This window comes from Ascaphus truei, chromosome 17 (assembly GCF_040206685.1).
Source record: "Ascaphus truei isolate aAscTru1 chromosome 17, aAscTru1.hap1, whole genome shotgun sequence".
Taxonomy (NCBI): Eukaryota; Metazoa; Chordata; class Amphibia; order Anura; family Ascaphidae; genus Ascaphus; species Ascaphus truei.
The window spans coordinates 16,980,044-17,002,367 of record NC_134499.1 but is presented as its reverse complement, the minus strand read 5'-3'; the positions used below and the strand labels follow the sequence as shown (position 1 = coordinate 17,002,367).

Genomic DNA, 22,324 nt, shown 5'->3' with positions numbered 1-22,324 from the left:
ACAAAAAAGATGCTGATTCCTCGGGGTAACGGAGCGAGATCTACCTGCCATCATGGTTTACCACTAGGCGGAATGGATAGGCCCACCGGCAGTGAATACCCTTTTGCTGGAGCACCGCCGTCACTGGACGCAGCCCTCTCCTCCTCTCAATAATCACCCCGGACAGATCCTGAAAAATCTGGATGGAATTGTTTTCAGATTCAATTGAGCCGCTGTTTCTGCAGCTTCTATATCCTTTCCTTGGTTGCATATTGGTGGAGTCTTAGGACCACATCTCTGCTTCTTTTGGGTTCCTTAAATCTCGGTCCCTGGACTCTGTGGGCTCTATCCATCAAAAGATCGCCATCCTGTAGCTGGGGGTCAATTGATGTAAACAGTCAGATATGGCTGGAGGGCTTCTACGGAGACCGACTCAGGGACATGAAGGAGTAGTAAATTCTGCCTTCGCTCCCTGTTCTCTAGATCGTCTATGCCACCCCTCATGGCTCTTATCTCTTCATTGAGACGCAGGACCTGATCGTCAGTATTTACCTGGTTTTGTAAAGAAATGTCCATTTTATTTTCAAGCTCCGTAGTGCATATATAGACAATAAAGAATCTTCTGTTTTAAATTCCTTTACAGCTCTATCCAGATCTGACGGAACGCCCGCTTGCATTTCTTTAAGCATATTCTGGAGGTCCTGCTTAGTAACTACTGTATCTCCCTCTGCTAGAAACCGCTCTCCCACTGCCTCCTCCCCTGCTGTGGCCCTCTCTGCCGAGTTTCTCAGGGTAGCCTTTCCGTCAGGGATTACCCCCTCAGGTCCCGCAACTTGCCTCTCTCCTTCTTTGGCTGTTGCTGCAGACGCGCGCTCCACTGCGCTTGGCGGCGCCATCTTTGTTCTTCATTCTCTCTGCTGCCGCTGACTGCCCGCGGCTGAAGCGGGAAAGATCTGGGGTCCCCGGCTTCGGGGTTTTCTTTTGGCCAACCCCGCTGGTTCCCCCGGCTGATGCAGTGTCCCGCGGCGATCAGGGGTTAAAATGAATTCTATGGGCGGAGTGCACGGAGCTTCCTTAGCCCGCGTGCATCCGCGATGACGCACCGTGATAAGATTTTTCAAGGTGATTTCTATGCTCGCGTGGTCAGGTCAGACCAGGTGAAATCATAACTTTTTGCATTAATCACTGAGGTTAGCAATCTGTAGTCTATTCTAGAGTATGATTGGTGAAGGGGGGAGAAGGTATAGTTTCTCTGACCTGAGTATAGACACCTCCAGTCGTCAACTAGCAGGTTTTGCCTTAGCTTTTCCTTTAGTATTTTAGGGGCAGAATTGGGGTTATTGGTGGGGGTGGGACTCATTTTGACGTTTTGGTTTTGACTGTTAATAGCCAGATTGAAGTTCGCTTCCACTACGACAGGGGTGGGCCAACTCCAATCTTCAAGGGCCATCAACAGGTCAGGTTTTAAGGCTATTCCCGTTTCAGCACAGGTGGTGCGGTCGTTGACTGAGCTACTGATTGAGCCACCTGTGCTGAAGCAGGGATAGCCTTAAAACTTGACCTGGCCCCGAGGACTGGAGTTGCCCTCCCATGCACTATGACTGTACCTATTTTTTCCAGTCAGTCGAAGGATCTCCTAAAGAAGGGGCCATCTGGCATCACTGGGAGTTACTGTTGTGATCGTAATATTTTTGGATTCCGCCTGTAAATAAACCTGCCTTCCCTATCTATCATTTTCCTGCTCAGATTGAACGGGATCCTATTACTGAACATAATTGCGACTCCCCCCCCCCCTTTCCCCTTCCCGATTGTGCTGATGCCAGGAATATCTGTGAGAAGCCTTTATTCAAGAAGGGGGCAGGTATATCCCGTCTAAAGTGTGTCGCCTGTAGTAGAAAGATGTCTGGTTTTAGAGTCTTGTAATCTGACATGGCTCTCTTGTGCTTTTGAGGTGTGCTAAGTCCTTTTGCATTGTGCGAGACTACTTTAATAATACCAGTCATTATCGTACTTGAAGAGAGATGTGCCATGGTATTCGACACCAGGAGGTTTCCCTCTCGAATTCTTTAATCTGCAGAAACAGCGGCACTGGGAAGAATGTCGTTAAGACTTGCAGTGAGTAAAGGTCGTGGCTACAAGAGGTCGCCAGTACTGGGTTGCTCACAGGGCGGGTGTGGCAAAGATGGCAGCTCCATGGAAAAAAAAATACAACTGGATAGCCAGGACAAATAAGATCTGGTTAGCGGGGTGACCCAAAAGGGGAGAAATAGGGGGAAAGGGCAATATTGTTTGTTTTTTGATAGATTCATGGGCTATTTTACATTCTTACAGTGGAACCACCACTTGTCAGGGAGGGGATGTCAAGCTTCACGATGTTTAGTCACGGATCATGGCGTGCTAATCCGCAGAAAAACACAATGCACCGCTATGCCATAACCTACAGTTAGAGCTGCACAGGCTGCAACATGCTGCAGGTTCCATCACGGTGACGTCACGGTCTAGGAATTCTGAAAAATTGGAAAAATGCATATGTACATGTAATACACCCCACCTATAAACATTAATATATCTATACATCTATATCCACATTGGGAAGGCAGTAACCAACCTCACGCGGAGACCCAACAGGTCGTGAGAGCTCTCTGCGAGTAGGTTACTGGCTCTGCACTTCTTTAATCCAGGATGTGCAGAACAAGCTGTGTAATGCGGCAGGCATACGTTTATAGGGCTCCATGTACAAGAAACAAAAAGTGACACTGTGTGCTCCTTTGCACGTCATTACCCAGAATCCCTGGCTGCACTGGAAGCGCTGTATGCTGGGAGATAATGGGGAAGGGCAGGGTTGCAGGCCTGTCTGAGACATGTGAATGTGCTCACAGTGGGATTTATATTTGATATGCAGCAGGGCCCCGCTTCTCCGCGCTACGCTTTTCGGCGATCCGCTGATACGGCGGCCCCGAGAAGGGGGCCGCCATGTTGAATTTGAAATCGCGCATGCGCAGAACGGCTGGGTGCGCCCGGCGCGCATACGCAGACCGTAGGTTGCGCGCTGACCGCAAGTCGCACATGCGCAGAACGGCGAAAATGCTGGTTTGCGCATGCGCAGCACTGAAAATCGCTGTATCCGCTTTCCGGCGATTTTCACTATAGGGCGGGCCTCTGGAACGGCACCCGCCGTATACCCGGGGCCCTGCTGTATATATATCGGCCTGTTTGTTTTTCATTTGTCATTCTTTTTATTGTATGCGTGTCATTCCACCGTTGTGCCACGCTAGTGAATTTGTTGGCGCTCTATAAATGAGGAAAAGAATCATTTTAACACACACCTGTTTATTGAAATTCATTTGTGGCTTGTGCTAGCATACTTAAAAGGGGTGCGCAAAGTTTCGGCGCTGCGCCCCCTGCCACCGCTACCCCGGTTGCCTTCCTGAAGCATCAAATGACGCTAGCGGTCATGTGACGTGATGTCACGTGACCCCCGCGGCGTCTTTTGATGCCACAGCAACGCGTCTTCTGAGCCAAGGTAGGATAGAGTACAGAGGCCCGGCGCTGTCCCCGGCATTGAATTGAAATGCCTTGGGGAAGAGCGCGGGGCCTCTGGATGGCGCGCCCCCAGTTTGCGCACCCCTGCTTTATACTCTAATTTATGACGATGTTTTGTTAATTCACAAGTGATTAAAGAGTTTTCTAGACCAACCTTAGTGTTACTGAGCCATTTCAGACCACTGGTTAGAGTTCACATGGTTAAAACATTCTGCAGTGAGGGCGGCCCGGAGCACAGGGCGAGAGCACATTTCGGAGAGAGGGGAAAGGGCCATTCTAGTTATTCTTTGCTCTCTGCTGCGCTGATTGCCCCGTCTGCCCCTAATACCTGGAGATAGCCAGTGAATTATAGCACTCGAGATTTCTTATCAGCTGGTGGCAAGGACAGAAAATACATTGCATTAATGCTGCTTAGCGTCCCTATGGCAACCAGGATCCCAGCAAATAAAAAAAGTCTCTGCTGTGGCCAGGAACACATTACTCTGCAACGTCAAAGGGGGAGTCAGAGGAATGATTGAGGACTCGCACAAAAGGGTGAATTACACCCTTCCATGCAAACACCATAATGGTGTTCAAGGTGCATTCACTTCTACAAGCCCATATTAAATCATGTGTAAAATGTAGGTTTTTCGGCCACATAAACCGTACAACCCAAGATAACATATTTTCTGTTGGTTACATTAAATGGCGCAATCACGGTTATTACGGATGTGTATTTGGGTGAGGTATTTGATTTAAAACCAAAAATGCTAACGCGCTACTCGCCAAGACACTCCGTACTAGACCACGTTGTAGGAACTTAGGGCGGACGCCGATCCCAGAACTGCAACCGGGACCTACCGCAAACATGTAGGGGAACGAGGAGGAAGACCAACAAAGGGTGGGAAACACGAAAGGGAGCAGGAAACTGTCTGCCAGGGTATTAGGGTCTGTTTGTCATGGTTTGTTTAGATAGGTCTTAATTCCTTTCTGAATGGAAGTAAAGCTTCCTGATTTCTTACGGTAGCAGGGAGCTTATTCCAGTGTCTTGGGGCAGTTCTTGGAAAAACCCTCCCTCTAGCTTCGACCTTACACCGAGACTCAATCTGCTCAGGAGCGATGGCAGATCTAAGGGTCCGATTGGGGGCGTTATGGATAAGGCAGTTCTGTAGGTACAGGGGGGGGGGGGAGGAGAGAGAAAGAGTCCATGCATAGCCTTAAAGGTAAGGGTCAAGATCTTAAAATGAACCCTTTTTCTCCACTTGGAGCCAGTGCAGGCTCTTGTAATACGGGCGAGACGTGGTCTCGCCTTTCTTGCTATGACGGGCTGTGGCGTATTGCATCAACTGCAGGGCTTTGATATCATGTTTTTGGGAGACCCATCGGCGCAGAATTGGCAAAATCCTGTCTGGAGAGGACAAAGACCTGTGCTACTATCTCTAGCATTAGAAGAGAGAAGCAGCAGAGGTGGAAATCATTATTACAGGCAGCTGCAGAGATGCCTCTCCTAGGGGGTTTGGGCCTACTTTGTAGTATTTAACATTTTGCAGACATTTACATGAAACGGAGTGCATTAAAAGGTACAGCCCTATGCTTATCATCCTGTATTTAAAAAAAAACGTGCCACCATATTGTGCAGCGCAGTACAATGGAGGAATGACATACATACAATAATAAAGAGAATGACATACAAAATAAGAACAGATCATCGCAGGCCGATACTGTAGTACCGAGAGCCCTGCGCATGAGAGACTCCAATTAAAACAGACGAGCACACAAATCACATTTGATTTTTTATTTAAAAGTATATTTTATGTTTTTTGTGTAGATTTACTGCAGTCCAGGTGACTGCAAAGTGGCATCCCACTAGATTATATATATATATATATATATATATATATATATATATATATATATATATATATATGTATATACATACACATACAATAGGGGACTGCACTGGGGTGTGAGATGTTAACAAATAATAGAGTAATTAAAAAACAAATAAACAACCTAGTTAAATGTATCAATAGAATAAACTCTTACTGGTATTAAAACAAAATGAATAGTATATAAAAAATATATATACAAATGTGCTGTGGAAACCTATACAAAAATTAATATTAGAGAAAAACTATATGAATTGTCCTTATGAGTCCATGGAGATATTAGTCCAATGTATAAGGAATAAAGCACTGGGAAGGATCCAGGCAGCCCGATCCTAGTGCATTACTGTGCAAAAAGTGTATTTAATTTTCCAAAAAAGCTCATACATAGAACTCACAAACAACGAAGTAAAAACAGCAGTTTATGAGATAATACTCATGCTCCGAGTGTACAGCGAGAATCCGCTCCTCCGCAGCTCTGCAACTCCACCAGGTCCGCTCTGACCCTCGTGAGTCACCGTCCAGCAGGAACTCACGATGACGGGCTCTACACGAACTCTTCCCCCGGGAACACACCACCAGATGACCCTGGTTCCCACCGGGGGAGGTGGGGGAAGCCGGATACAGCGGAACAGCTTGTGACGTCGCACGCTTGTTGTGGGAATATGCGGCAGGTCACGAGCAGCACTAGGATTTCCGCAGAACACCTAGCCCTACGCGTTTCTTCAGACCGGCTGATTTCATCAGGGGATCAATGCATTTGTTTTCGGGCGATGTCGCGTCGCCGGCACTATAAGCGCGGGCTTAGATGGACTTGTTCTCCATTTCAATGGAACACCACATAGAGATAAAGATATTGGGAATCAAATATAGTGTAACACCGTTTATTTAAAATAATAAAACCCTATAAACATATAGGTTATCCACTCACACTTTGTAACTAGTAAAAAGGCAGTTGGAGAGTTTTTTTTTCAACTTCAAATTTTTCTTTATTGGGTTCACAGATTCTTACATTGTATCACAGCCCATTGTATTAAAGCATCCCAATAAAGTTTTTCTATCATACATTAGACTATTTGAACTGCCTCAATATGGAACAAGAAGCAAACATATAGGACAAACAAGACAAACTAGACGATGGACAAGGGAGGGGGGGAGAAGGGGGGAGGGGTTTTCTCCGGGTATGCCTACCGACGTATAGTCTCTTATAAGCTTCTTATCTTTGTAGATATCCCTCATTGTCTCCATCTCGAGTATGCCGAGTTATCCCTATAGACTAGGTGTGTTGGATTGCTACCCTGGGGGCTGTCACCTACCTGTTCGTCGCTATTCGTCGTCTGGGCTCTGACCCCCAGAGGAGAACGCGCCTGTTGGAGAGTTTTTAATCAAACGGAGTCTCTCACACTCAGCTTGTAACCCGATCAGCTAGTGTCCGTTCTGGGTAAGGGTGTAACCTGGTTTGGAGATCCGCTGGAGACTCGGACCTGCTGCTCCGTGTACCGGCGTCTGTTCTCCCTGACAGCCGAACACTTCCGCGTCACGTGTCAACCCCTGAAGAAGCCTTACTGGTGAAACGTCGGGTGATTGGCGATCGGCGGTAACGCTGCAGGAGGATAGAGGAAGAGAGAGTCCCGACCGCGAACTGATTGGAAGCGGAGCAGTGCGCAGGCGAGATCTCGCAATACCTGGGGAGAGACACGGACCCCAGTATGAACATTTGTATTACAGATCGTCGGCCATCATTTATTTGGTCCTCATTAACCCTTTGACTCCCATTCCAGTAGCTCCATAGACTCATGTTGCTGATGTTTCATTATTCTGACATCTTATCAGCTTGCATTTATTGTTGCTTTGTATTTTCCCTGATCCCCCATCCCCAGTGCTGCCTCAGTCTCTGATCCCCCATCCCCAGTGCTGCCTCAGTCTCTAATCCCCCATCCCCAGTGCTGCCTCAGTCTCTGATCTCCCATCCCCAGTGCTGCCCAAGTCTCTGATCCCCCATCCCCAGTGCTGCCTCAGTCTCTGATCTCCCATCCCTAGTGCTGCCTCAGTCTCTGATCCCCCATCCCCAGTGCTGCCTCAGTCTCTGATCTCCCATCCCCAGTGCTGCCTCAGTCTCTGATCTCCCATCCCCAGTGCTGCCTCAGTCTCTGATCTCCCATCCCCAGTGCTGCCTCAGTCTCTGATCCCCCATCCCCAGTGCTGCCTCAGTCTCTGATCCCCCATCCCCAGTGCTGCCTCAGTCTCTGATCTCCCATCCCCAGTGCTGCCTCAGTCTCTGATCTCCCATCCCCAGTGCTGCCTCAGTCTCTGATCCCCCATCCCCAGTGCTACCTCAGTCTCTGATCCCCCATCCCCAGTGTTGCCTCAGTCTCTGATCCCCCATCCCCAGTGCTGCCTCAGTCTCTGATCCCCCATCCCCAGTGCTGCCTCAGTCTCTGATCTCCTATCCCCAGTGCTGCCTCAGTCTCTGATCTCCCATTGTATTGTATGTCTTTATTTATATAGCGCCATTAATGTACATAGCGCTTCACAGTAGTAATACATGTGGTAATCAAATAAATAACAGATAATATAAATAACAGATCATGGGAACAAGTGCTTTAGACATAAACGTAACATTAAGGAAGAGGAGTCCCTGCCCCGAGGAAATTACAGTCTAATTGGTAGGTAGGGAGAACGTACAGAGACAGTAGGAGGGAGTTCTGGTAAGTGCGTCTGCAGGGGGCCAAGCTTTATGTATCATGTGTTCAGAATATTCACAGTGCTATTCATATGCTTCTTTAAGCAAGTGTGTCTTAAGGTGGGTCTTAAAGGTCTATAGAGAGGGTATTAATCGGGTACTGAGGGGAAGAGCATTCCAGAGGTGTGGGGCAGTCAGTGAAAAAGGTTTAAGGCGTGAGAGGGCTTTAGATACAAAGGGGGTAGAAAGAAGACATCCTTGAGCAGAACGCAAGAGTCGGGATGGTGCATAGCGAGAAATTAGGGCTGAGATGTAAGGATGAGCAGAAGAGTGTAAAGCTTTAAAACTGAGGAGAAGAATGGAGTGTGAGATGCGGGATTTGATCGGAAGCCAGGAGAGGGATTTCATGAGGGGAGATGCTGAGACAGATCTAGGAAAGAGTAGAGTGATTCTAGCAGCAGCATTTAGGATAGATTGTAGGGGAGACAGGTGAGAGGCAGGAAGGCCGGACAGCAGGAGGTTACAGTAATCAAGACGGGAGAGAATGAGGTCCTGAGTCAGAGTTTTAGCAGTCGAGCAACAGAGGAAAGGGCGTATCTTTGTTATATTGTGGAGGAAAAAGCAACAAGTTTTAGAAATGTTTTGAATGTGAGGGGCGAATGTGAGAGAGGAGTCGAGTGTGACCCCTAGGCAGCGTGCTTGGGCTACTGGGTGAATGATCGTAGTTCCAACAGTAATATGGAAGGAGGTAGTAGGGCCAGGTGCTACCTCAGTCTCTGATCTCCCATCCCCAGTGCTGCCTCAGTCTCTGATCTCCCATCCCCAGTGCTGCCTCAGTCTCTGATCTCCCATCCCCAGTGCTGCCTCAGTCTCTGATCTCCCATCCCCAGTGCTGCCTCAGTCTCTGATCCCCCATCCCCAGTGCTGCCTCAGTCTCTGATCCCCCATCCCCAGTGCTACCTCAGTCTCTGATCCCCCATCCCCAGTGCTACCTCAGTCTCTGATCCCCCATCCCCAGTGCTGCCTCAGTCTCTGATCTCCCATCCCCAGTGCTGCCTCAGTCTCTGATCTCCCATCCCCAGTGCTGCCTCAGTCTCTGATCTCCCATCCCCAGTGCTGCCTCAGTCTCTGATCTCCCATCCCCAGTGCTGCCTCAGTCTCTGATCTCCCATCCCCAGTGCTGCCTCAGTCTCTGATCTCCCATCCCCAGTGCTGCCTCAGTCTCTGATCTCCCATCCCCAGTGCTGCCTCAGTCTCTGATCTCCCATCCCCAGTGCTGCCTCAGTCTCTGATCTCCCATCCCCAGTGCTACCTCAGTCTCTGATCTCCCATCCCCAGTGCTGCCTCAGTCTCTAATCTCCCATCCCCAGTGCTGCCTCAGTCTCTGATCCCCCATCCCCAGTGCTGCCTCAGTCTCTGATCTCCCATCCCCAGTGCTGCCTCAGTCTCTGATCTCCCATCCCCTGTGCTGCCTCAGTCTCTGATCTCCCATCCCCAGTGCTGCCTCAGTCTCTGATCTCCCATCCCCAGTGCTGCGTCGTGGTGACACAGGATGCTGTTTTCTATTTTCTGTATGCAATTGTCTTCCCCTCCCCCACAGGTATCCGTGTGTCCATTACCTCATTTGCATAATTTTGACACCACCGAGACAGGTTCGGCTTTAAAAGGGTTACTTTGGTGTTCTTGAGAAAGGCTCCACTGGGAGCCGAAAACCAGACCTTTTTTCACTACGGGCTGCCTTTTGTTCTGTGTATATATAGATGTATGTGTTTAACCCTGATCATGTATATTGGGCTTCTTCTACGATTGTTAAAATATAATTCCCCCCCCACACCACACCACAAGAGGTTCCAGTAAAAGACGCGTCCTGCCCAGCCACAGCATGTCTACGGTTCGTTACGGAGGCTGCTATACAATGCATGGCCCTGCAGCATTTATAGGGTTACACACAGTCTTCAGTGCAACCCAATAACATAACACTACATGGAGCTAGCAGGAGAGCCGCTTCCATTTGCCTAATCAGTGCTGCATTTCTTTACCTCCACAGGGGCACCATGGACTGGAGAATAAAGCCCTGTGATGTGTATCTGTGCACAGGTCTCTTGCAGACCACATCCACGTTGAAAAGAAACATTATTGCATGTAAAAGTCACTGCTTTGACCTTGGAGCTCCAGCAGAGACAAGTCATTAAACATTTCTTTTTATTCCTTCAGGCCCTAACCGAACTCAAGTCTTTAGAAAGTAGCAGGCGCACAAAGCAGCACCTGCTGTAGTAGGGGAGGGGACGGGTAGACACGGCTTTGTTTTCATTTTAGACACCCCCATAGGTGGTGATTATTTAATATTAACCAGGTACCTAGACATATTCATCCCAAGTCCTCACTGTGCTCATTCCAGTGCTGCTCTTTTGGGAGCCATTTGCAATGCTTATCTTGAAGCTGAAGGCCCCGCTCCACCAGATCTGACGTCAGCAACACTCCATATTTGAAACTGCCAACCTTTGTGGTTGGTAAAGAAACTAGTTAGGATTCTGGGAGTTGGAAAAGAAAAAGGCAGCAATAAATGGAAGGAAGGGGGTTTAACACATTACTTCCCGGCGTAGTAAAATGTACTCCTGCAGTTTCCTTTACAATGTGAATTGTAGACAGGGTGGCGTTGTTCTTAGAAATAGCAGGATGAGAACAGCTCTGTAGCAGGCAGGATCAGCATGCTTTCCAAGAGATAATAGCGTCTTCACTGCATATGCAAATAAGATCTTTCAGTTCAACAAAGCCTTCTCGGGCTGTCATAATTATGGATTGCGCTGTCAGGCAGACACCAGAAATGCACAAGTGTTGCTGATATAGTGGACGAAGCGTTGCTTTTGGGATACACATGAAATGCTTTTCGTCTGATCTCACTGGCTGTTCTAACCCTCCACGTACTACAAAATCAACACTACTTTTTGTAATGCTTACAGACTCAAACCTGTGACAGGAAGGAGACCTTTGCAACCAACCGTCCATTTCGATGATCATTTTAGCACGGCTCTGCTTTCATCCAAACCGTCTCGCCGCTTCAGAGATAATGGAAAGCATGTCCCACATGGAACACGGCCCAAGCCAAAAAACACCGGTTTATCGTAAAGAACACGGCTTTATTTAGTGGACGTTTCTATATTCTATACAGAGTGCAGGATAAACACAGGGGGAGAAACAGCATCACTTACAAACAAAATGTATGAAAATAAATACAAATCAAAACAGCAGTAGTTTGTGAACATTTGTTTTAATACAAGAACCTCTCGCAGTTACAGCATCCAGTGGCATAAACAAAACGGCTTTTGGTGCTAGGAATGGAAGGAGACTGGCATTATTATTCCGTTCACTGCCCCTTCCCCTTCAGTTTCTATGGCGACACGCAGCACCAGGCCGCTCACGGTTTGCGCATGACTGATACAGTGGTTGCTAGCGACAACCAAATAGGGTTGGATGGCCTTTCCAGATTACAGCACACCGGTCCTCCCCCACTACGGGCTTCTGGAGGTACAAGGAAGCACATTTCAGCAGTTTTCACTGTTCAAGAATGGCCAGCAGCCACCTCATTGTTACACAGTGCAATTTCATATGGAAGCTGCCAAACCACTTCTTGGTTGTGCTGCCGACCAGGACATCGTTTCATTTACTTTGTGGGTGTTCCCAATTTATTTGCATTTTTTTTTTTTTAACATTGTATATAACAAATTAGGCCAAAATCAGAACATTTTTATATCCTAGACACTTTCTCCTTCATGCTTGGTGTACGAAAGCTTACAAGCACCCCAACTGCACCTTTATTGCTAAACTATGGGTAGCTATGATGGACAAAACATCTTGAATGTGATGCCAATTAATTTGTAATGTACACCATTTTATGGATTTAAGGCGCACGCCTGCCCCCTCCCCCCCAAAAAACATGTGGTAATCAAAAGATGTATTAAATGTGCTGCCCAAAAGGCACTGTATTTCAATTCTCCTGGGTGGTAACTACTTTGGTATCTCAAACATCCAGTCCTCTTTTAAAAAATACGTTATAGGCAGAGCTCACCTCATTGTAACTTGCTTTCCTACTATTTATGATTGGATACACATTATATATTTAAGTCAGTGTGAAAAACAAAATACTAAACGCATTTTTAACCGAAAAATAGTTTACAAAGGGTGGATGGCTGATTTACAATCTTTTCATAAATTTCTCTACTTCCTTTGGTACAAATTAGCACATACTCTGTATAATTCCAGTGCACAAAACAATCCCACCATTTTCTGCCTCTTACTGTAACAAATCCAGTGCTCACAATAACCGCTGCCCTGCATGTGGGGTGCAAAACAATGTGGCAATTTTATAACATTCAGAATCCGATTTTATTTTATTTTTGTTCAATTGTGTGTAAATCCCGAAAGCCAGATACGTCATTCTCCCGCTGATCATGAATCCTATGGAAACTGATGTCACCAGTGATAATGCAGAAAGCACAGAATATCCCATAATATAAAAGTGCCAGCACAAGCAGGAACTTTTACCATACCCCACACAGACCATGGGGCCTATGCAGAGAGCAGCGCTATTTCGAAATTCGCCATTTTTTGGAGAAAATCGCGCAGAAAGCAGCAGAAAATGGCGAGTTCCGAAAAACGCGCCAATTTTTCTTTTCTATTTGTAAAACTCGCCTCGCGGCTGGCGAGAACCTCAATCTCGCCAGTTTTAAAAATATCCGTATGCAGAGAGGCGCGAACGGCATCTAGCGGCTGTTCGCGCCAATAAAATGGCGCGATTGTCTCCTTTTTGCCTCGCCAGAAAACTGGCAAGAAGCTGCCGCTCGCGGCCATTGCAAAGGGAAAAAAAAGGCGCGAATTTGTTTTTACACGTTTCTGAAGCGCGCATCTCGCCAATTTAAACTCGCCACACGCATCCATGTTAAACATAGCAGAATTCGCACTTTTCTGCATATGGAGAATAAAACTCTCCAAAAAAGCTACTTTTTAATAAATTCGCCAATTTTAAAATTCGCTGCTCTCTGCATAGGCCCCCATGTGTTCTTGCTGTGAGGCGATCTCTCAAAACCACCTGAAACTGAAGGGTGCTCAACTCTAGCCCCCAAAACAAGACACCACCACTACACCCCCTCAGTCAGGTTAAGTATATCACTGCTTCAGCACAGGTGGCTTGGACTGAGCCACCTTTGCTGAAGCTGGGATATCCTTAAAACCTAACCTTTTGTGGGGAGGTGGGAGATGCATCACCCTGCTTTACAGTAGCACTTCTAAAATCAGTTCAAGTTGTTGTTTGGCTGATATCTGAAATCTACAAATAGTTCTATATTCTTACTGCACAGTCTTAAAAAAGTGCAACATAACATTTGTTTATATGCTACTGGGTTTTTCAGTGCATTATTATTATTTAATTTTTTTTAATACCAAAAAGGAACTCTTAACAATCAGCTGTAACCTCAGACACACTGCTTTATTTTATATGGTGTTACAAACAATTGAAGAGAAATTAAAACGCTTGAAGGCAGATAACTACTTTACTGCTGAAGAAAGCAAATCTGTTAAACATCTTTTATTAACCTCTTTATTACAGTTCGTTCACCAGAAAGTAGGCTTTTGTTTTTTTTGTAAGCATTTTTTTATGGAGTTTAACCATATTACAGATCCCAGAAACAGATCTTACCAAGGAGTGTGACCCAGTATGAATTACTGCAAATCAAAAAAAAAAAGTAACAAGGTAGAGAATTTAATGAGTGTAAAATGCTAACCAAAGGCGCATTTACCCTTACAAACATATGCAAAAAAAGAAAAATATAGAAATCTCAGGATTTTTCTCAACCATAGAATGACGTATTTATTTTTCTAAACGCCTTTTCTTGGCTGCGAGATCGAGTTATCTGCTTTTTCTCACGATTTGGGGACGCCTATACACAAAAAAAAAAAAAAAAAAAAAAAGCAGCAGTCGCACAGCACTTACAAAATTGGAATTTGTGATGGAAGAAAGAAAGAAAAAAGGGAGCTGCCATTAGAAAAAAAATACAAAATGGCCCCAGTATTGTAACTTTCAATTGTAGCAATAGGTACAACACAATTGTTAAGTTTGTCTGAAAAAGTGTGTGTGTCATCACAAGTAAATGCACTTTTAACCAAATGGTTGTTTTTGTTTTGTCCCCAGACCACAAGTTTGCCACGAGTTAAGTACCAGCATTGGCTGTACAGACAGAATAGACAGAAACTGGTGTGAGGTGACAGTATCTGAATAATGCCAATTTCTGTCAGTCACTTGACAAGGCTGGATTGAAAAACACCCCCCTCGCAAGACTTCAAATCCAGCGCTAGCATCATTCATCCACTTGTATGTAGCAGGGCCTGAGCACGCACACACATACTGCAGAACAGTCAATATGGCTTAAGTGTGTCTTGTATTTTATGCAGAATCCGCCAAATCTTCAAACACCCAAGGCAGGAAACATTATTGCAAAATAGTTCGTTTTCCTTCTTAATAAAACAGGTTAAAAGGAAATGAAAAAAAAAAAGAAAAAAAACCATGCTTAGAAAGGATTTAGTTCCAGGGGAAGCAAGAGCATAAATGTCTCAGTAGATCCCTACAAAATGATGATAAATACATTAAAACTCATTAGAAATATCTTTAAAAAATAAAATGCAGAAAATATGGCTCTAAAAATGTTCATTGTGATCTATGAGAAGAAAAGGCAAATGATAAAATCGCCACTCACGTGTAACGCCCAAGAAGCTACGGTTACAGAAATTGCTGTAAGCGTTTGACCATTGTATCTCTTTTTTTTATTAAAACAATTTGAGGCTGTATCAAAATTTTTGTTTAAAAATAAAATTGCGTGATTCCTTGCTTCCAGCCTGTCGAAGCACCAGTATGTGTAGGCTGAAGCAAAGGTGTGTGTGTGTGTATAAATATTTGTGACTATGGCAGCAGGGGAGTGAACAAGAGAAGGTTACTGAACAGAAGTGAGGAAATCAAAACCACTACATAAAAATATTGCATCTTTACCTAAAATAATTCCATGACAGCATTTCAAACAATGAGAACCCAACCTGCGACCAGAACCACAGTGATCCTGTGGCTGCACCCAAAAATCCAGGGAGGAGGAGCTCGGAGTAAAACGAGATTACATGAATAGGATGAGCCTGTCATTCCATGAGCCCCTTATCAGAAGCGCTTGTAACATAGGGTAATGCAGTGCACATCGCTCCGAGAGGGTGCTTCAACTGCGGCAGATATTTTGAACCAACTAGTCCAAAGATTGCATTTATTTATTTATTATCAAAAACTAGAGAAATGAAGCAGAAAGTTCTGCCATTAAGAGGAGATTCTTCATAGACCAATCAAACCTGGTAATAAATCGGCTAGTAAAATTCAGACTAGTAAGCAAGTATATCTAGACATGTAAGAGTAAGATAGGATTCCACTTTTTGAAACACTGCTGGAGCTTATTTTGAAGCAAAGTTAATTGTCCCTAATACATATAAAGAATAGGTAATACAGCGGATTAAATGTAAAAATTCAGCAAGTCTCTCTGACGTTCAGTGTTTCAGTTCGCAGGATATGTCCTGTAGCTAGACACACGTGAATAGAAGAAAAACAAAAACAAAATACAGTTAGTGTTAAAAGGCAAACAGCAGAGAACCAGAAGGCCACCCCAGTGTTGTACTGGACCAGTAACTTCCTCTTGCTTAGTGTCTTTAGAAGCCTGCAATCCGTTAAATATCTAGAAGTAAGCACACATTTGTATGACCACAAATATGAAAACCGTTAAGGTAAATGACAGGTGTCCCAGATGTCTCACTCAGCGGGGGAGCGGGGCATTAAGAGTTTTTAGAAAAGTCCATGTTTTTGTTTCTTTGCTTACAACAGCAGAGTTTGTCATTCGGACAGTCGATTGCAGGCTACCAACCTCTACAGACAACACTGGTTTGGAACTCACAGCCCCATCCTCCCCTCACGTAGGATACTGTTCATTAAGGAGGTACATAAGGGGGTGGTGACCGATAGGGGGTCATGTTTTTCGGGCGCGACCCTTTACCCTCCATGGGTGCTGTGAAAGGTGGGGGAGGTTGGTATGGGGGTGCATTAGGGTCCTCATCCCTTAGTGGTGTGTATTCCCCCAAGTTGTCTTGGTTTAGGGGTATTGTCTCTGGCACATTCTGATTAGGATACTCCGGAGGTGGAAGGGGGGCTTTTTCCTCCTTGAGAATCAATGGCATACTGGAGGAGGGAGGAGGCTTAGAGTCGTCCAATTCATCTGCAAAGATAATGGGAACTCCTTTCTTGATAAAGGTGGCCTGATCCTCTATCGTCAGTTTGCCTTTTCTCTTCTTACGGTAACAAATCATAGCTATAATGCCTGCAATTAACAAAATGGCAGCCACCACCACAGCAGGTATTACAGTGTGAAGGTAGACATCATCCTCGCTGCTCTTTTGTGGATTTCTATCTGCGGCTATGGTCGGGACAACCACTGTGACTATTTTATCTTCTTTGCCCACAGGAATAAACTGGAAATGTTGATGTTTACAGCTCCCTGTAAATGATAGTGAAATATTCACAAGCTTAAACTCTGGCTCCATAGCATTGATAAAATGAGGACGTGGATTGCCACGTTCATCATAAATCTTCTTGCCCACAGATTCTACCTGTTCTACTGGACATGGATCCATAGGAAAGGTGTTGTTCGTCCACTCCACAACAACAGAGCCCTTCGTTATATTCTGCAAAGTAATAGTGCTGCTGTTTCTATCACCAAATGCAAGAGAGAGTTTCTTGACTAACTGGATCTTCTTATTAATATCATTAACCACTGAATTGTAGTCTCCATGGAACTTGGCATTGAATTTAACAGGCAATTGGCCTTTCTGGAACAGATTACGGACCTGAATTTCGAGAGCATCCACAGCAGTGCGGCCCCCTTTGTCTGCAGCTTTCAAGTAATACTCATGGTCTCCCACATGACCATAATCAGGCATGCCATACATAACTTGGCTAGTGCTGTTAAGGATCACCCAATTTTTCTCTCCATTGTTTGGTTTACTTCTCGGCTCCAACGTGAGCCTCAGATTATCAGTGGTGCCATCTTCTTTATCATAGAATGTGTCAGGTGGTATTTTAACTTCAAAATAGGTACCCACCCATGCCACAACCTTGTCAATATGATTTTTGAGTTCGGGATCAGTGTTAGGTTCAAGTACACGAGGAACGCCAACGGTAGTGGCGCGTGCGCGGCCAGGAGAAGTAGTTTCCATTTTTGTGGTTGGTGCTTTGGTAGTGACATGAGGCTTTGGTCGAGTAGTCTTTGTTCTTTTGGTTGGTCTCCTAGTTGTGGTCGTAGAAGAATCTGTCGTTGGTGGTGTGGCGGGTTTCATTGTGGTCACCCTTGGCCTCTTCGTAGTGGCAGAAGGGGGGGTAACCACAGCGGTTGGTTCTACAAATCCAGGCCTGGTCATTGTTGGACGAATGTGACCATTGATCACACTGGTTGTTTCTATCACTTTGGTTGGATGGACTGGACCTAGAGTGGGAGTGTGAACAATAGCTCCCCTGGTTCTTATTGTGACCATAGGTTTCCCAGGCAGTGGTACTGGTTCTCTAACCGGTGGTGCAGTTGTATCTGTTGGAGGAGCAATGGCTGGTGAAGTAGGCGTAGGAACAATTCTCACAAGGGGCTCATGGATGGCAGTGGTGGGGGGACCAATAGTAGTAACTGGGGTAGGTGTAGCAGAGGGTGATCTTCGTATCCTCTTAGGTATGTGAGGCTTTTTATTAGCAATGTGCCAACCCACAACCGGGTAACCAAGCTGAGCGGACATTGTGCCTTCTTTAGCAGGGACTTCAACCGAACTGATATTCGGGACGCTGTTCTGATCCATTGAGCAGCCAAGTTTCCAAGATAACAGGGCGCCATTTTCAACTACTTTTTTAGCATTTCCAGGCCCTGCCATGAAGGCAGACATGTCAAAAAGTCTGTTGTTGACAACTGGGACCAATTTCATTTGATGAAGTTCTACCTCAGAAAAGTCTCTCATTCTGCTCAAAAGATCCACCCTCTGCTTTGGTGTCATTTTTGTCAAGTCAGCATCCAAGATTACAGTAAGGATCGTTACGGGCTCATCGGTGCCACACACAAAAGGAGCCGCTTCGTTGGTTTCCTGCACCACTACCCGTACAGACTGTGGTTCATTGTGGGCCTCGGGGTGAACCTCAATAGAGAAAACATCAGTGGCTTGTGGTACATAACTTCCATTGGGCGCCAAATGCAATGTGGTCACCACGATGTCATGCACGCCTTTGTCACTTTCAAGAGGAAGACCTTCCAGTACGCTAAAGTCTTGATCCCAGTGTAACCAGGAGGGCAGAGTCTCCTTTCCAACTTCCGAAATCTAAACAGAAATAGAACAAAAGGAAATGGTTAATGCCAATAAATACTTCCAAAGGCCCTTTTTAGAAATGGGAAATTAGCAATTCTTTAGAAGGGCCAGTAACACCACAGAACAAAGCGTTAAAAGGTCTTTCCAGCACTGCATGAGTTTAACCATTTCAGTAAACACAAAAATAGTTACAAATGAGGCCTGTCCTTGAGACTTTAAAAATCTAGTGAAGCGACCGACTGCACTGCGATTGGCCGAAAAACCGACATTCATGTCACTATCAGCAGTCCTTTGTCTGCCAAAACAGTCCCTTATTCCAAACATGTAGCGTAGGCGTCCGACCGGACCTTGAAAACACCTTCATGCAAATTGGAAACTTGGCATAACAAGCATTCGATAATATTTGTCTGAGACCTTGTTTAAAAAGTAGCCATAAATAATTTTTTGTTCCCATAAAAAATAAAAATAAACAGGAAATATTCTTGAAAGTACAAAAGATTTAGGTTATGTCTAAAGTTTATGTTCACAACACCAATTATAGAGAGGAAAAAATAAAAATAATTCTAAAATGGAAGCCTGTTTTAATAATAATAAAAATTAAAAAAATAGCACACTAAAAAAAAACGCTAACGTTTCCCCAGGTCTGATGTATTACACCCAAGAACAATTTTTTTTGTACGATTTAATAAAATTTTAAGCGTTTATGATAACCAACATTTAACACCATCTCCATGAACTTCACACAAAGTATAATCCACTACAGATTAGAATCTCAATTAAACTGGATTTCTGCAAACTGTTGAGTTGATAAAATGTAAAAAAGTACAATAAACCAATGGGAGACGATCCAAAAGATTGTGTCACACTTGGAAGAGATACCTCCAAGGCCATAAAGTCAGGGAGAAGAAGGTTAAACCAGTGAAGCTCCCAAATACCATTAAAAAAACTACCATAAACACATCTAACGTCCATAAAACGGAAATGTTATTAAAAGTATTGATCATTCTAATTGAAGGTGATTACTGTTGGATCATTATTGATTGTGGGTGCAAGTGAATGAAGGCATTTCACGGCAGGTTTTTCTCAGCCCTTCCCACGCATATTTAAAACACTACCGGTTTTTATAATGCTCTTGTAAGCATAATACAACTCTGGGTGGGAGACTACCAACTATATGGCATTAGTGTCGGTGTACATCGCGGTCATGTGCACCTGCTTTCATGGCCCTCCTGTAGCCAAGAGCGGCCTGGCGCAAACCAATCGCAGCACTCCACGCTTATTAGGGCGAGAGGATCACCCTGAAAAGATGGAAGGCGAGAGTAAATCTAGTCTGTCCACATCGCCTCTGGCTCACTTTATCCATCCCAGAATCCCTTTGATACGTCAGCCATACGTCAGATTACTTCATATATCGTCCCATGTACGGCAACAGACGTTTGGCTTCCACGGCTGCCGCGTCAAACACAAAGTTTCCCAAGATGCTTCCTTCACTACATTACCACAGCAGAGACACAAATAGGGAGGGTACTTATGTGCTGCTTTTGTCATAAAAAGGAGGCAGATGTGACCACACCACAGGTCTCTTAATGGCAGAAAAACATTCCATCTTCCCCAAGCTTTGGTGACAGTGATTACTTTGTAAGCATCGCCTCGCCACTGCCACATGCGGCTGCTCTGTATAGTTCCAAGCACATGGTAATAAGACACAAAGCAAGGAAACCAGAGACCTGCATGCAGAGATGTGCCAATCTGTACAAAGGGAGTGTGTATATATAGATATAGATCTATCCCTGTGCTGCCGAGAATTTGACACATTTGCAATGTGAGAACATGGTGTATATTTAGTGTACATACAATTTTGACCTTTCCAGCATAATACGGTTACATGTCTCTTGTACTTAGGCTGCGGTCCGAGTGCGTTCTACAGCGCTCACCTCAGCTTGCGCTGTGTGCCCAAGCACCGCCCCCCAATCTATCCGAGCCAAGTACATGCGTCGGCGCCTATTTAGCAGCCGCGCTGTACTGCAAGTTCACACACATACAAAAAAAATTGTATGTGGAACTTGCGACGGATGAGAGAGAACCAGCCGCGTGAGGTCATGGCCACGCCCCCTCCCATAACACTCTCCCAGGACCGCGGTGAAGCGCCGGGCGCGTGTGCTACAGAACGCACTGGGACCGCAGCCCTATACACACACAAATGTACAGCAGAGATCTCTGTATAAAGTCTCACGGTTTGGAATTTCAGCATAATGCCTATATTAAGAATGGCCAACTCCAGTACTCATGGGCTACCAACAGGTCAGGTTAAGGATATCCCTGCTTCAGCACAGGTGGCTCAATCAATGACTGCACCACCTGTGCCGAAGCAGGGATATCCCCAATACCTGGCCTTATGGTGTGGCCCTTGAGGACTGGAGTTGGCCACCACATACCTATACCGTCCAACATAAAGACTTCAACCAAGGAGATATGAAAAGGAAATGATAAAGATCTCCGCTTTCACCGACGTGGGAGGCTTAAAAAGGGGCATTCCCCGCCAAAAAAGTTCCCACTACATTTTGTAGGAAATCACACACCAACCTTCTATTTATCCTCCCGATCATTAGAGATGCTAAAATAAGCTCAACCCTCACCCCACTGACTTGGGACAAACAGCAGCCATCGTTATTTGGGTAAAAAGGCAGCTAACTTTGGGGGCAGATTTCTCTGGGTTGCTACATCATGGAAATGAAATCAAAACACTGTAGGAAACCCTCTAAAAATGTTAGATTAACAACAACAAAAATACACACAAAATAATCACTGGGGAATGCACTTCTAAAGGGACTTTTAGAGCAGAGAAAGGAGAATTTGTTTTAGCTACCGTACAACAAAAGCTTGTGAACAACTGAAGAAGCCTTATGCAAGTCTGTCAATGTATTGATCTGACAATTTGGCTTCCCTTTTAACTCTGCTAGGGCACAAAAGCTGCCAGGGCACTTCCATTCAGGTCGCCTTCAGCGTAGAACGCCATCTCCTGTTGCAAACAGCTGTTGGAGCTACCATATGACAGGGCCCTTAGCGCACCACACCTCAAGACGCGGCGCCTACGTCACGGATTCAAAGAAGAAAATCTTGGACCAATCTCCCGCATAAAATCGCCTTAAACTCAGATTTAATTTTTTCCTGTGACAAATATTGTGCCGAAAATGAAGTTTGTTATTTTGCTAACAGAGCGGCGTAAAAGTGGGAGTTATAAAGAAAGGGTACTCAGCTCCAGTCTCTCCTCCCCTCCACAGGGTAAGGTTTTCAGGATAGCCCAGCTTCAGCACAGGTGGCTCAATTAGTCCCTGCTTCAGCACAGGTGGCTCAATTAGTCCCTGCTTCAGCACAGGTGGCTCAGAAGCTATGTCGAAAATGGAGCATCTGAGCCACATGTGCTGAAGCTGGGATATCCTGAAAACCTGACCTGTTGGGAGGGCTTGAGGCCTTGAGTTGAGAGCCCCTTATAAAAGTATAAGCAGCAAAGTAAAGACTGCGCTTGCCAATGGTTATGCAACATCGTCGTCCCCCCACCCCGCTACTTTGACGATGTTTTATATTTTATTTTATGCAAGTCTGTAAAATGTTTATTAACTATACATTAACCACAGTTTGGGTGCACTACCTAATTTCTTGACAAGTAAATGGGTGTTTGATGCAGAATAAAACGAGTAAAATACAGTACATCCCGCAGAATCTCCCCCCTTCTGAAGGGGCTTGAAATGAAGATTATTCTGCAGTGGGGAGGGGGGGGGGGTTACATTTAGTCTGTTATTGACAAATAACTACTCTGCACTAGATTGCATATGAGGGTCATGATTCA

At 45.3% G+C, this 22,324-nt stretch overlaps 1 protein-coding gene and 1 long non-coding RNA gene across 4 annotated transcripts in view; one reads left to right on the top strand and one right to left on the bottom strand.

Annotated features, from left to right (window-relative positions):
• Nucleotides 1-9,586: 9,586 nt before the first annotated feature.
• Nucleotides 9,587-12,100, top strand: LOC142468013 (uncharacterized). The gene is made up of 2 exons (XR_012788566.1): nucleotides 9,587-9,670; nucleotides 10,118-12,100. It is a non-coding gene; the product is annotated as an uncharacterized LOC142468013 (long non-coding RNA).
• The window catches only part of DAG1 (dystroglycan 1), a 97,596-nt gene continuing 86,458 nt past the window's right edge, over nucleotides 11,187-22,324 (bottom strand). For all 3 annotated transcript variants that reach the window (XM_075574064.1, XM_075574065.1, XM_075574063.1), the window contains one exon: nucleotides 11,187-18,489. In XM_075574064.1, coding sequence (XP_075430179.1) covers nucleotides 16,075-18,489 — 2,415 coding nt within the window. In that variant the 3' untranslated portion in view covers nucleotides 11,187-16,074. The remainder of the gene's footprint in view (nucleotides 18,490-22,324) is intronic.